This window comes from Felis catus, chromosome B1 (genome assembly GCF_018350175.1).
Source record: "Felis catus isolate Fca126 chromosome B1, F.catus_Fca126_mat1.0, whole genome shotgun sequence".
Lineage (NCBI taxonomy): Eukaryota > Metazoa > Chordata > Mammalia > Carnivora > Felidae > Felis > Felis catus.
The window spans coordinates 120514773-120528017 of record NC_058371.1 but is presented as its reverse complement, the minus strand read 5'-3'; the positions used below and the strand labels follow the sequence as shown (position 1 = coordinate 120528017).

Genomic DNA, 13245 nt, shown 5'->3' with positions numbered 1-13245 from the left:
AGTAATTACCACTTATGTTGTGATTTGCTTCCCCCGCCCTCACCACCACTACACACACACACACACACACACACACACACACACACACACACACACACACACACTAGATAGCAACCTTCAGAGATTGCCTACTTTAAGCCCCAAGAACACAGCACAGACCCAGGGAAGCAGTGATGCATGCATGGACAGGATGGAAGGATGGATGTGTAGGAAAATGGTCTGCTAAGTGAAGGAAACAATATATTTTCAACAGTCATTTTATACTCAATAATGGATTATTTAATCCATTTACCAACTAGGGTATTACAATTATATCACACTTGAAGGGAGCAGAGAGAAAACTGAGTGGTGCAAGAGGCATGGCATTCTTCTTCAAAAGGAGACATGGAAGTTTACTCTCAAAAAGTCTCTGAAAGCACAGGACTTTTCTTGAATTCAATACTACCCAAAGGCCAAGGCCAAGCTCATCCTAAATAACAATTCATGGAATTTTGGCCATGGCCTGTGGGAGACGTTTGAAAAGAGCAGGCTGCATAAAGCACTTTGAAATCACCCCAGGATATTTCAAGATCTATCCAATCTGCAGATCTGGCTAATGAAGGTACACTCTCTAGGTGCAGAAGTCAGCCTTTCTGTCAAGATGCACGTGACATTCACTCGCACAATACACTAGCATGCATGAATCCAGATTGCAATAAACGGTCCTCAAAAATGTCCACTGGAATAGAGCAAACACTGCCATAGGCTATAAGAATGTACAATTTCCACTGTGATTAACGGTGTGTCAGAAGATCAAAAAGCCTGTACGTTATGCAAGATGCCCACCATGATAGCTACAGTTCCATCCCTTCTCCTGCGTGAGGAAAAACATCAGAATACAAGCAAACGTAGTATTTTAGGGTTGAACAGGAATCCACCCTGGCTTATATATAGATATTTTAAAATAAGTCATTTGCAAACTTCTGTACGTTGTTGTCAGTAGCTGTTAATACCTCACAGCTGAGTGTAACACAGAAATGTGTTGTGACACCATAGTTGGAAGGCACTGGCCTCTTTTAGGCCTCCGTGAAACTTAAACTAGGTATCAAATTACAATCGAACTCACTAGGTTAGCCAAATTCAATGGCCTTAGGAGCTGTATATTATCAACAACCTTCAAAGACTAGGTGCCCAGAAGAGAAGCAAGCAGAGAAGGCAAGTTTGGCTCTGGGCAAGCAGGGTGCTGAGCTGCCTTCATGGTGCGATTTGAAAAGTAAACAAGGGACTTGGCCTGTCCTCAATTACCACACTAATATCACCATGCTATCATGGTGATATTACTGGTCTGTATTACATATAAAAGCAAGTAAAAGGAAGGCAACACCTCCAGAAAGTCACTGCTAAAATGCATCTGCTATTCAGATTTTCTGGAAAGCTCTGCATATAGAGCAGTTTAGGTATTTGACACCTTCAAGCTAGCTACAGGACCGGGAGATGACAGTGGAAGGGAATTTCAATAGGAAGCCATGAGGAGTAAGAGCATCATGGAAGTAGCAGTCCCCCCCCAGCCAAGGGACATCAAGGGATACAAGACTGGATCAGTGAAGGACCTGAAAGTTTAAGGGTCAGCATGAGAACACAGAAGAGAAAGGCAGGAGCACTTAGGCAACCAAGCTCAAGGTGCTGGAAGTTCGATGGAAAGAGGTAAGCCAACATGTACCTTTACTCACTTCTCCATTTTCCAAAGAACTTGACAATCACCATGGTTTAAAGGAAGGCTACTGGGCTGGAGAAGGACCCAGAAACAATGTCATGTGGGGAATAGGCAGAAGACTTAACAACATGAGAGTTGCTTTTAATATCAAATAAGCTCTCTTGTGAAAGACAGGTAAGGCTCATCTTAGGGAACTCTACAGGGCAATGCTAGGAACAATGGCTGTGTACTCCAGAGCATTAACTGATGTCAAACCTAAGGAAAACACTCTGACAAGTAGAAATGGCCAGGTGAGAGCAGGTCTTAGTCAGTAGGGGGCTCCTTCATGCTTTCATGAAACAGTGCGATTAGCATCCATCACAAAGGCTGGACAGAACATTCCAAATTGGGGATGGACTGAGCTAGATCACTGCCACACCTTCCAATTCCAAGAGTTTGATTTGTTTGTTTTGCTTTGGCTCAGACACTTTGGCAAGTGTAAGAGGTAAAAGCTTTTCCACTCATCTCTCAGTCCCTCTCACCAGTACAGAATCAGAGGACTGGCTCCAGGCCAGAGGAGGAGTTAGATTCCCAAGGTTTCTTTCAGCTTCAAAATTTTATAATTCTAGATTTAGATCACATTTACAACCTGAACAAACGAGAATCATCAATTCTCTCCATTCCGAAGATCACCCATAACCCATGCCAGTGTTAAATGTATATGACTGGATTAAAAAAAAAAAAAAAAAAGTCACCAAAATCCCTGATGCTTCCAGATAGTGTTTTTTTCTTATTCAATTGATAGTGGTGACAGATTAACGTAGGAGTGTGACCCACTGTAGAAAGAGACTTATTAATACCTGAAATCTATAAATTACCACTCAAACTTTTCTTATTCAAACTCAATAATCTTAGTTCCTTTCACAATTTTAAGTCCTTTAACCACTTGGGGGAGGGGAAGGAACCTCTTTTTTTTAAGAACCTCCAAATTTTCTGCATGCATTTCTGAAAGTGCATGTGGAAATGAGACAGAGTAGTCAAGTAGAATTCTGGCCAGAGGTGTAGTCAACAGAGAGATTCCTCCTGACGGCCGACTGCAAATTGGCAGTGACAGTGATGTGATTTTAGGTGGGAAATTATAGTTTTCCTGGTCTTCAACTCCTTGAAAGAAAAGTATTTTTGCACTAGGGAGACAGATTAAATCCTAGCCCATAAACGGGGGCTTGGAAAGCCTGCTTCAGTGGGGAGCCACCTGACCAAGTGCGGACTAGGTCAGATCAGTGGTGCTCTGTAAAGACTGGGCTGAGAGCAGGTGCCTCACAACATACCCTCTCCCAGCTGATGTGGATCCCAGGGCTGAGTTTTCAGAAAAACATCCACCATGTAGACGTGCCATCGGCAGAGCTGACTCACCAGCAGCCTGTACTCACGGAATGGGCCTGAAGATTTTTTATTAGTATTACACAGACATGTCTTATCTGGGCCTGCAGTATGTTTTACATCTCTGCTCTGATTTCTGAACATATTGACTTTTATTCATTTGCACTTGTGTATTTATCTAAGTAAGCAATGTAATTGTGAAGTCTAATCTGGGCCTCCCAGAGGCTTGTCATAGTGGCTCTCTCTCAACTTGGTATCATCACCAGTCTTCCTGAAGGAAGAAAACATCACCTACCTCTGAGAAAATAGACCTATATGTCCTTTGACTGACAACGAGCCACCGACAACCAAGCACTCCCTGGGTAAGCCACTCCTGCCCGCTATGCTTCTGTAGTCTGTCTATTGGGCAAAAAACATATCATCTCAATTAACGAGAGAGCATTTCAGAAATACATGTGAAAAAAACCCTTCTACAGCATTGGCACTTATGAAACAAGAAACTCACCAGATGTTTGTGAGCTGTCCATGACTTAGGATCCACAAAATTTCATAATAGAAAAGAACTCTATAATTTGGAAATTTAAATCCCTCTTATCCTTTATCTGTTATTTTGTTCATTTACCAACCAACGTATCAAGGGTATATTCTACAGTAGGCATTGTACTGGGGTTAAATATACCAAGATAAGTGGAGGCAGGCCCGTCTCTCCTGGAGAGGAGGCAGAAAGGTAAATAAGTCTTCACAGAGCATGCTCTAATCAAAGTGTCCTCCGAGAAAATGAAGAGGCTGAGTCCCCTTACTCCAGTTGAAGGTTTCAGGAGATGCGGTCCCAGAGGAGGTGTCCTCTGAATCAAAGCTCAAAGGATGAGAATTAAAAGATGAGAACTGTTCCCGTGACAATAATCAAACCCACACACAGAAGGTATGCATGTACTTTATTAGTATTAAGTATGCACAGCAGACCAACAATGCCAGGTTTAATTTAAAAAAATTTAATTCCTTTGTAAAAAGCAAAATAATAATAATAACACAAACTTGGAAGTCCTGACTCAGGTTCTGTCATTGTAAGAGAATATATTGTGCTTTTAATTTAATTTGATAAAACGGCATGGCTTACAGGATGTTTAAAAACAAATGTCAACGATGGCTTGAAGCCCACTTAGAAGAATATAAGGAGTCAGCAGAGCTGGTGCCACATTTTTTTTAACTTCTCATAGCCCATATATCTTCCCATTGGATAGAATCCAATGACATTTGGGGGCCAGCGGAGGGCAGGAGGAGGGCAGGAGGTTATGTTGAAGAAGGCTGCATTTCTGAATTACAAAAGCATTACAGAAAATGATAAATTGAGATGTAAACAAAGGAAGAGGGGTTTTTCTGGTCTCGGTTTGTTTTGTTTTGTTTTGTTTTGTTTTGTTTTGTTTCATGGAATTTTCCCCATCATTCTCTCTTCAAGTCCAAATCTAAACAATAATTAAAAAATATAAATCACCCAATATGTCAAACACTGAGTGATTAACATATCTTTTCTCACCTGTCAAAAACTGATCAGTCTAAGAGGAAATACAACAAAAATCGAAAAAAGCTTTCAAGTTCAAGCTAATATGCTGAGTTGAAAAGGAGTTAGCCTTTTAAACTCAGCTGGCGTGAAGCCAGTCCAAATGACCAAACAACAAAACTTCCCTGAATCTAATTATATCACCTTATTAATGCCTCCCTCTCATACTCTATTGTCTGATGCGGCTGGAGAGGAAGTATTCCAAAACCATACAGTTATCATATAGAACCATTTATAAAAAAGACAGAACTTAATACAATTGTACTCAAAATAAATACATAATTTGTCTCCATTCATTGCTTCAGGAGGTGCAGTGAGAATTGTGCAATGTTCAAAGTCATTGGACAAGAACTGATTCAGGGCATAAGAAGCAAGGCATTGAACTAGGCACCACTGATTCGATGACCATGGTTTTCAAACTAAAACTCTGAATATACATATTAACAAAAAAAATTTGTGTACCTTCCACGAATATGCAGCAATCTGGGAGACATAGTTTAGACACCAACCTACCAGAATCTCCAAAACATTCTACTACTACACAGAGACAACTGAACATTTTAAATCAGAAGTAACAGCTCCTCCCCCCAAAAAATAAAAAAAATAAAGCGGGTCCATACAGTTACCGTATGGACAGTACAAGAAGAGACTCTACATCTCAGAAACTTAGAGCTAATGGGATCTTTTAAAATTTAGCTCTGTATGAATAAAACTCTCTTTCTGAACATCAACCATCATTCTTCTGGCTTCCTAACTGTAGGAAGTACCTGACACTGACAAACCCTGTAAGGTGGTCTGTCATCATCTGGAGGCAGCTGGGAACATAAATCTCTGGTCTCTACTTATGTGTTTTGCTTTCTGCAGACATCTGCAGAATTTCCAGTTGCAAGAGAGAGAAGTTCATAGAAAGTCAGACAGACCATCCTTTTAAAATAGAGTAGTAATATACTTGGTATGAGGCAAAGACATGGATTAAGGAAATAAAAAGATGAACACAACATTCTATTTCTGTGATGTCTCACAAAGAATAGATCGAATTCTAAAACTGTAATATTTTAATGATTCATTACTGCTTTCTCAGTCAGGGTTTGTTTTTGTTTTTAATATCAGGGTTTCAGTTACTGCATGTACATTTGTGAAATGGATTTGAGATCCCAGCCATAGGCCCAGGTCCTCAGTTTGCCAGTCCATCTGATTTAAGCCATTATTCAGAACACCTAACCATAGAGGAATATGAAGTGTTTTATTTGACTTCTTATATGAAATATAATTGATGGCTTATCATCATACAGCCTGTATGAATACAGAAGATGAAAATACGGTAAAATGAGTTAATAATGCTGAAAATGTCAAGATTACTAAAGACTTAGTTTACAAACTGAAACCGTGTGTCAGTGCCGACATTCCCACCTGATGACTATTTTTTAAAAAGGAGTGAAACACCTACGAAGCACTGGTTGTTGGTTTTGCTTGAGCTTTCTCTAGAAATTCGTAAAATCCTCAAACCAGACCAACTGTATCGGCCATTATCTGTAGTTCAGACAAAGAGGCTTATGATAACAACCTTCAAAATAAATGTCAATAAATGTTTTAGTAGGATAATATGCTATTTCTATTTCTGTGTATATATTTACCTGAATAGAAAATAACGTTTAACAATTTTCCTGTAGTAAACCTCATGCCAAGATCAAACCAGGTTATAATATCTATCGTCAGAATGTTTATTTCTGCTAAATACAGAGATATAAAAGCTCCCTCTCCTATTAAAACTATTTTATACAGCTAGTAATTCAGTAAAGCAAAGTTTGAAATACTATGTGACATCTTAAATATACCAAAAGAAGTGACACTGTCAAACAGGTTTTCAAGACAAAAGAATATCTTTGCTAAAGGAAAGAATTTGCTTACACTTACCTGCATTCTAGTCCCACCTGTGACCGACCATTCTATCTATTCTGTCTCCATTTCTTCAACTATAAAATAAATGCCACCATAAGCTACTGTTGTAGACCCAAGGCATTCACAGACTTCAATATTAATTGTTCTGACTATTCTTGAGTGACCCTGAAAATACATTAACACATTGTCATTTGTAATTCTGTGTCAGCAGTGACTGAATTGCCATTCCCAGGCAAGTGGACCCAGTGTGACCTCAAATTCCATTTGAGGATCCTCTGGTTCCCAGAAGTGAGGGGTGAGTACAATTTTACAAATGAGGAAAAAACCTGTGACTTACAATATATTACAGTGGAATTGTAGAAAGTTGGAATTCAAAATCTCACTGTATCTCTCTTGAATATTAAGAGAATGCTACACCACAAAGTTGCTAAAAAAAAAATGACAAAATGATTTTTTAGTATTTACCAAAGTTCCAGATCGTGAATCATCATCATTCCCTATAGTTCAGGAGTGTCCAATATTTTCACAAAACTTTCAAAACAGTAAATTAACTGGATTTGCTAAAAGGAGAGTATGTCTAGAAAAATGCTGTTTTCCAATGAGGTCACTCTAAATGGACTCTTTATTTGGTTTCGTAATTAGTTCCAACTTTACACATGGCTGACACAGAAAAGATAAGGAAAAGCATGAGAGACCAATTATAAAAATTATAAACGTACATTATATCAAAGTCATATTTCATATTTTTAAAATTATAAATAAAACAGGTCATATTTATGGAAGTGAACAGATTTAAAAAATGAAGTAGACATAAAAAGGCATGTTTTTAAACTAACATAAACAAATGTAAAACTAACTAGATTCTAAGCTGTTACTTTTTTCACATTTTAACTGGATGTCTTAAAATAGCTTGCTCATTTAAAGTACAGGTTCTTTCCCCCAGTTTCCAAAAACATATTCTTTTCTAAATGTTAATTTCCTATTCGATGGCATTTTAGAATCACTGGAAGTTCCCCGAATCACAGTCTCAATTGTTGCCTAAGGCTTTTGTGTTAGTTTACAAAATGTTTTGAAAATAATGTTTTGTTACATTTACTTTATAGTAGAAATCCTGAAAGAAAACACTAACGAACAGATCTAATTTGTAATTAATAGCATTAATTTACATGCTACTCACTACATCCCTAAAAGAATCTGTTCTGTTAAGTATATTAACCATGCCCAAACCGTGTTGTTTATATTATTAATTAGATTAGCAGGCCCTTTCTTCACATCCATTGCTGATGGAGACTCCAGCCACCAAACACTAATGCTTAATCATAGTTTCAGTTAACGACACTGAATTAATGAGGTCTTACCGCACTCAAATGGAAAACCAGATAGATAGAATATACTATACTATAGAATAGATGGTAACCAATCTAAGTAAAATAAATTCACAATGAGCTCCTCTTGACACACTACAGAGAAATGGCATTATTTAATACTCTGCTTCAAAATCCAAACATGATCATGATTACTGATGTAGCATAGCTTGATGTTCTTTTAAAGCAGTATTACCATCTCATTCAGCTAGAAACACTGGTGGCTTGAATCTTTGTTTACTTAATATTTTGCTTAGCTACCAGCTTCTTGCTTATATGATCTTAGATATCCTTCCAGAATTTCCCTGTGTGTATTTTGTCTTCACAAACAGTATATAAGCTGACAATACAAAGAAAAACAGCTTGTTTTGTTTTGTTTTGCATTCCCCACAGCCAAAAGCAACCTGACAGACACAAAGCACAAATTCCCTACCTACAGTTTTTGAGAAAATCCCCAAAACTCTTCCCAGGCATTTACTCCCCAGCAACCTGCCATGCTATCTGGAATTTCTACTATTAAAATCAGTTCGGGTTAAGGTAAGAAATACCTCATTAGAAAATACTTGGAGATGGGAACAAAGGGAAGGGAAAAAGAAGTAACAAAGCAAGGTACTCATTACATACAATTTCATTTCCTCCAAGTGTATGACTTTCAAAAAGCTAAGTTCCAAAGCCAGGAGGGAGTGTTAGGGCTAGACACGGAGTTAAAGGCAGAGACGGGCAAGGAGAAATAAAAAGAAGCCAGAGTTTGGAACCAGGCCTGAGGAGCACCACTGCAGAGAAAAACCGGACTATGTGGTGTGTTGGGGGAAAGAAGGGAGAGTAGTTATTCTTCTATTTACTGCCCTCCATCTTTTGCCATACAGTTACGCATATATTTTGTTTTCTTACAAAAATGTAAAACAGTAAATGGGTCAAATTACTCCGATTTCCAACAAATGGCATTCCCAAGATCTTTTCTATGAGGGTTTTTTTTTTTTTTTTATGTTTTCCATTGTTTTTATCCAAGAACAGTCAAATTGAAACAGCACCAGTTTTGCTAAATGAGAGGTAAATTTTTTTGAGGTAATCTAAATAAATGCTTTTCATCTCCAGTGCTGCCATTCCCTTTCATTTTTAAGATCTGGAAAACTGATCAGGGCTCTGAACACACTCTAGAAGATGCTACAAACCTGAAACATCGCATAGTTAGTTGAGACTTAAACTCAACCTACCTTTCTAAAGTTGCATTCTGGAAGTACAAATCAAGAAAGCCGTCACATCATGGTATTACTACAAACAAAACCACAAGCACAGCTTTATTTGTAAACAGCAATTTGTTATACAACAAAAGCCAGATCACACTAATGCAGATAACTGTAAACAAACACCATGGCATGCCATGGTAATAATGATCCAAATACTTCTTATTTCTGTATGCAACCAAATATTACTATCTGTATTGTAAAAGGAGAGAAAGTTTGAGGAGCACAAAAATTTCCTGGAGGATAACCCCTTTCCTACATTAAAGAATCCTGTCAGACTACTGAGAGGAAGTTCCGGCAAAATTTAAAGTCATGGTTCCGTGAACTATGTCTTACCTAATTTTGTAAACCTGAAAAATCATTTGGTCATCTATTTTCCATTCATCATTCATGTACTTTCTACTCACTAAGCATGTGTATACGTAGGGAAATGCTATCTGTTAGATAGCATTTAGTTAGAGAACTGGTAATCAAAACAGATTACCATTTCAAAATTATCAGTTATAAAAATCATTTATGTGACCAAATGTTGATCCAAGATTCAATAATGCCTTTTAAGCCAACAACATAAAGTCTATAAGAAAGCATAAGAAAAATAACATGCCCACCTTAAAGTCAGGATTCATCAATAAAAGTTTTTTTCTATAAACAAAATTTCACATTTAAAATTTCACATCAAGATCCCTATAAAAACAAATACAAAATTACCTTTCCCTATTTTGAGACTTTCCTATTTTCCTATATTAACCACGTGTGCATTTTAGCTCTACAAAAATATGTAAACCATTTTTTTGGAATTCAGGAGAATTTGTGTACTTACAATGAAGACTCATCTATAAAAACATTATAATATAGCATTGGAAAAAAGCAAGACCAAATAGGCATAGAATGGCTGAATGGGCTCTTTCACATTAATTGGTAAAGACATCAAGCCAGAATGTATAGACAATTCTACATTCTTCTCTCTATGACAATTTTACATTTACACAGAGAACCCACATTTTGTGATTTAAAACAGGGAACCTGAAGTTATGTGTGCACATATGACTGACTTTTAATTGTTGACACATTTACTGCTAGCACTTTAATTGTAAGCTTTACACTATTTTGAAAACAGGCAATCTTAACATACACTGGAGTTACACCTAAACATCACACATTAGGGAGATATTTGTTATTCTCCAATATTTCAGCAAAAGGTCTTAATTTTTTAAAATGTCAACAATAACCCTTAATACAAAGCATAGTTCTTTGGAATCGATTTGAATTCACTGTTTACATGAGGAGCCATTACTGCAGAGAGAACAGTTGTTCATCTGTAGTCCTACTTCCAGTCATTTTTTGCAAAGGTATTTCCTCCTTACTTGGATGAGTCTATGAATACTGCATTCAAGCAGGAATGATTCTAATATAATCAAAACAAGAAAAGATATTTTATTCTCTTTTTTTAAAAAAAGAGAAAACAATCCCCCTCCCCCATCACCACGCACACACACATACACACACAACTTTAACAAGTGAGCAAATGTGAATGGAGCAATGAACAGTTCTGTCGCCCCAGAAGGACTTCTGTATCATGGTCTTAAGGCTGCGGAGTTACTTCACCTAAGTGCTCATGGGACCAATGACTTTATTGCCTTGCACTCAACTTGCATGGCCACATTAGATACTATCTCAGTTCTATACACCACACACACACACACACACACACACACCCCACGCGCGCGCACACGCGCACACACACACACACACACACACACACACTCCACACCAGCCAGTGCTATTTGCAATTTCTAAGGCCCGTTCCGTGCCTAGCCCCTACCCCATCCCTGCTTTGCTCCGGGTCCTAACCCCTAGGAACGAGGGATACTACTTAATCCTGGAGGATCTGCTCTGTTGTCCCATCCTTCCAGGATTTGTAGGATGGTTCCTCCCCAACTCCACCACGGAACACAACGAGGACGGCGGATTTTCCCGGGCAAGAAAGACCACTGCCTGTCCCCTTCCTCACCCCACGCATCCCGGCTTCTCTATGCCAGGAACCTCAGGGCAAGGAGTATACGATCCCGGGACAGGGGAGAAGAGGCAATAACAGGAATCAAATGGCCCGTTAACAAGGGGGTGCCAGGGGCACGGAAGAAGCGAGCCGGGTGAGGTTACCACCAGGGAGGTGTGCTCCAGCGGGGAACCGTTCAAGAGCACTGACAGGTCGGCGGGGGAAGGAAGGCTCCGGTGGCGAGGGAGGGTTGGAGAACTGCTTTTCGTGTCTTTCTCAGGGCCTGCGGGGGAATCCCGGGGCGGCGCGGCGGGGCTCTCGGGTCGTTCCCCGCCTCCCGCGGCCCCCGCGCGTCCCCTCGGCCACCCCCTCCGCCTGCGGCCGCCCCCGCCCCGCGCGGAAGGAAGCGCCGGGCTCCCCCCACGCTCTCCCGCTCTCTCGCGAGTCCTGTGCAGGCCCTTTCAGGGGGAGGGGGAGGGGGCGCGGAGGGAATTGCTGCAATGGAGCTCCGAGAGAACCCAGCCCGAGCGAGGCAGTCGGTGGAAAGCCACGGCCACATAAAAATGCCATATTAATTTTTTAAAAGCCATAAATCACCCCTCCCTCTGCAAAAGAAAATCATAAACCCGATCCCATGCAAGCCTGCGAGCAGCCACCCACTTCCTATTTCTGTCACAGCAGCTACACCCTGCCAGCAACCACCCCCCGGGCGCCCCCTCCCGCCACCGCCACCCCCGCCGCCGCCGCCTCCCCGCGGCTCAGCCATTTGCCAACTGACGCCCCCGTAAATAAAAATGCCCCAAGTGGGGCTGGGTGGGAGGCTTGGGGGGAAGGCGCGCAAAGGAGGGGGGGTTCGAGGGTTGCACAATATCCTAGAAGGTCCGTGGCTGGAGCAAGGAGAGAACCGGGGGCGGGGGGAGGGGAGGCGAGCCGTGAGGGTTCCTGCGGCACACGGTGCACCGGGGCGACCGCGGCGCGCCGCTTACCTTTCACCACCCTGTCGGTCGTCGACAACTTGGGATCAATTGCCTTGGGCTCGGACATCTCCAGCCGCCGGGGGACAGCGACGCGCTGCTCGTCCGTCCTACTGCACACCCCGACCGGACCGGCGGGCCAGACACTGAACGCCGCCGCCGCCGCCGCCGCGCTGCAAACCGCTCGGCTGGAGGTCTGGGCTTCTGAGCTGGCTTTAAAGTTACTGCCTTCTCGCGCGTCCCTCCTCCTCCTCCTCCTCCTCCTCCACCTCCTCCTCCTCCTCCTCCACCTCCTCCTCCTTCGCCGCCGCCGCCTTCACTCCTCCTCCGCCGCCGCCGCCAGCCTCGCCGACTCCGCTCCGGGCTGCGCGTGTGTGGTGGTTATTTATTTATTTTCTAAGCACGCCTCTTGGTTCTTCTTTTATTCTTGGGGGAAGGGGGATGGGGAGGAGAAGCGCACACAGGAGCACCCACCCCGGCAAGGAGACCCGGCACCGCGGAATGAAGCCCCACGCGCGCACTCCGCCGGGATTAAGACCGATCACATGGGGAGGGCCGGGGGCGAGACAGAAGAGGCAGGGCCGCCGATGTCAGTGCCACCAGCCGTGCCTCGGCGTCCCCGGCGGCGGAGAGGCGGCCGCCGCTGCTGCTGCTGCTGCCGCCGCCGCTGCTTCCCCACACCAAGCGCCGCCGCTGGCCCCGCGGCCGCCGGAGACGTCCCGCCGCTGCGCTCGCCCGCGCTCGCCTCTGCCTCCCCGCGCCGCTCCTTCACTCACACAGGCACAGCCGCGGAGCTCGGCAGACACAGTCCCGGGCGCAACCTACCCTCCTCCTCCGCCGCCGCCGCCGCCGCCGCCGCCGCCACCGCGCCCGCCTCCGCCTCCTCCCCTTCCTCCTCCCGGCCCCCGCCTCCAGCGCCCCGGCAGCCTCCACCTCCCTGCGGAGCCAGCCCCCCGCTCCCCGCCCCGACGTCGAAGCTGCGGGCGCCCATTGGCTGGCGCGCGCGTCAGTTTCTGCTAGGTCGCGCCCCCGTCGCTCGGCCCTCCTCCCGCTCCTCCTCGCCGTCCCCGCCCCCCTCTCTGTTTTCTCCCAGCTGCCAGTCCAGTGGGCCTGCCGCCTCCGCCGCCCAGTCACCGCTCAGGTGTCACTGTTGCCGGC

The 13245-nt window shown here is 43.1% G+C and overlaps 1 protein-coding gene across 3 annotated transcripts in view; it reads right to left on the bottom strand.

Annotated features, from left to right (window-relative positions):
• Positions 1–12350, bottom strand: part of PPP3CA (protein phosphatase 3 catalytic subunit alpha) — a 325335-nt gene extending 312985 nt beyond the window's left edge. For 2 of the 3 annotated variants that reach the window (XM_003985136.5, XM_003985137.5), the window contains exon 1: positions 12100–12350. In XM_003985136.5, the coding sequence (XP_003985185.1) occupies positions 12100–12157 (58 nt within the window). In that variant the 5' untranslated portion in view covers positions 12158–12350. Of the gene's footprint in view, positions 1–9087; positions 9146–12099 lie in introns of all 3 variants that reach the window. The other variant, XM_045056052.1, reaches the window with a different exon arrangement.
• Positions 12351–13245: the final 895 nt, after the last annotated feature.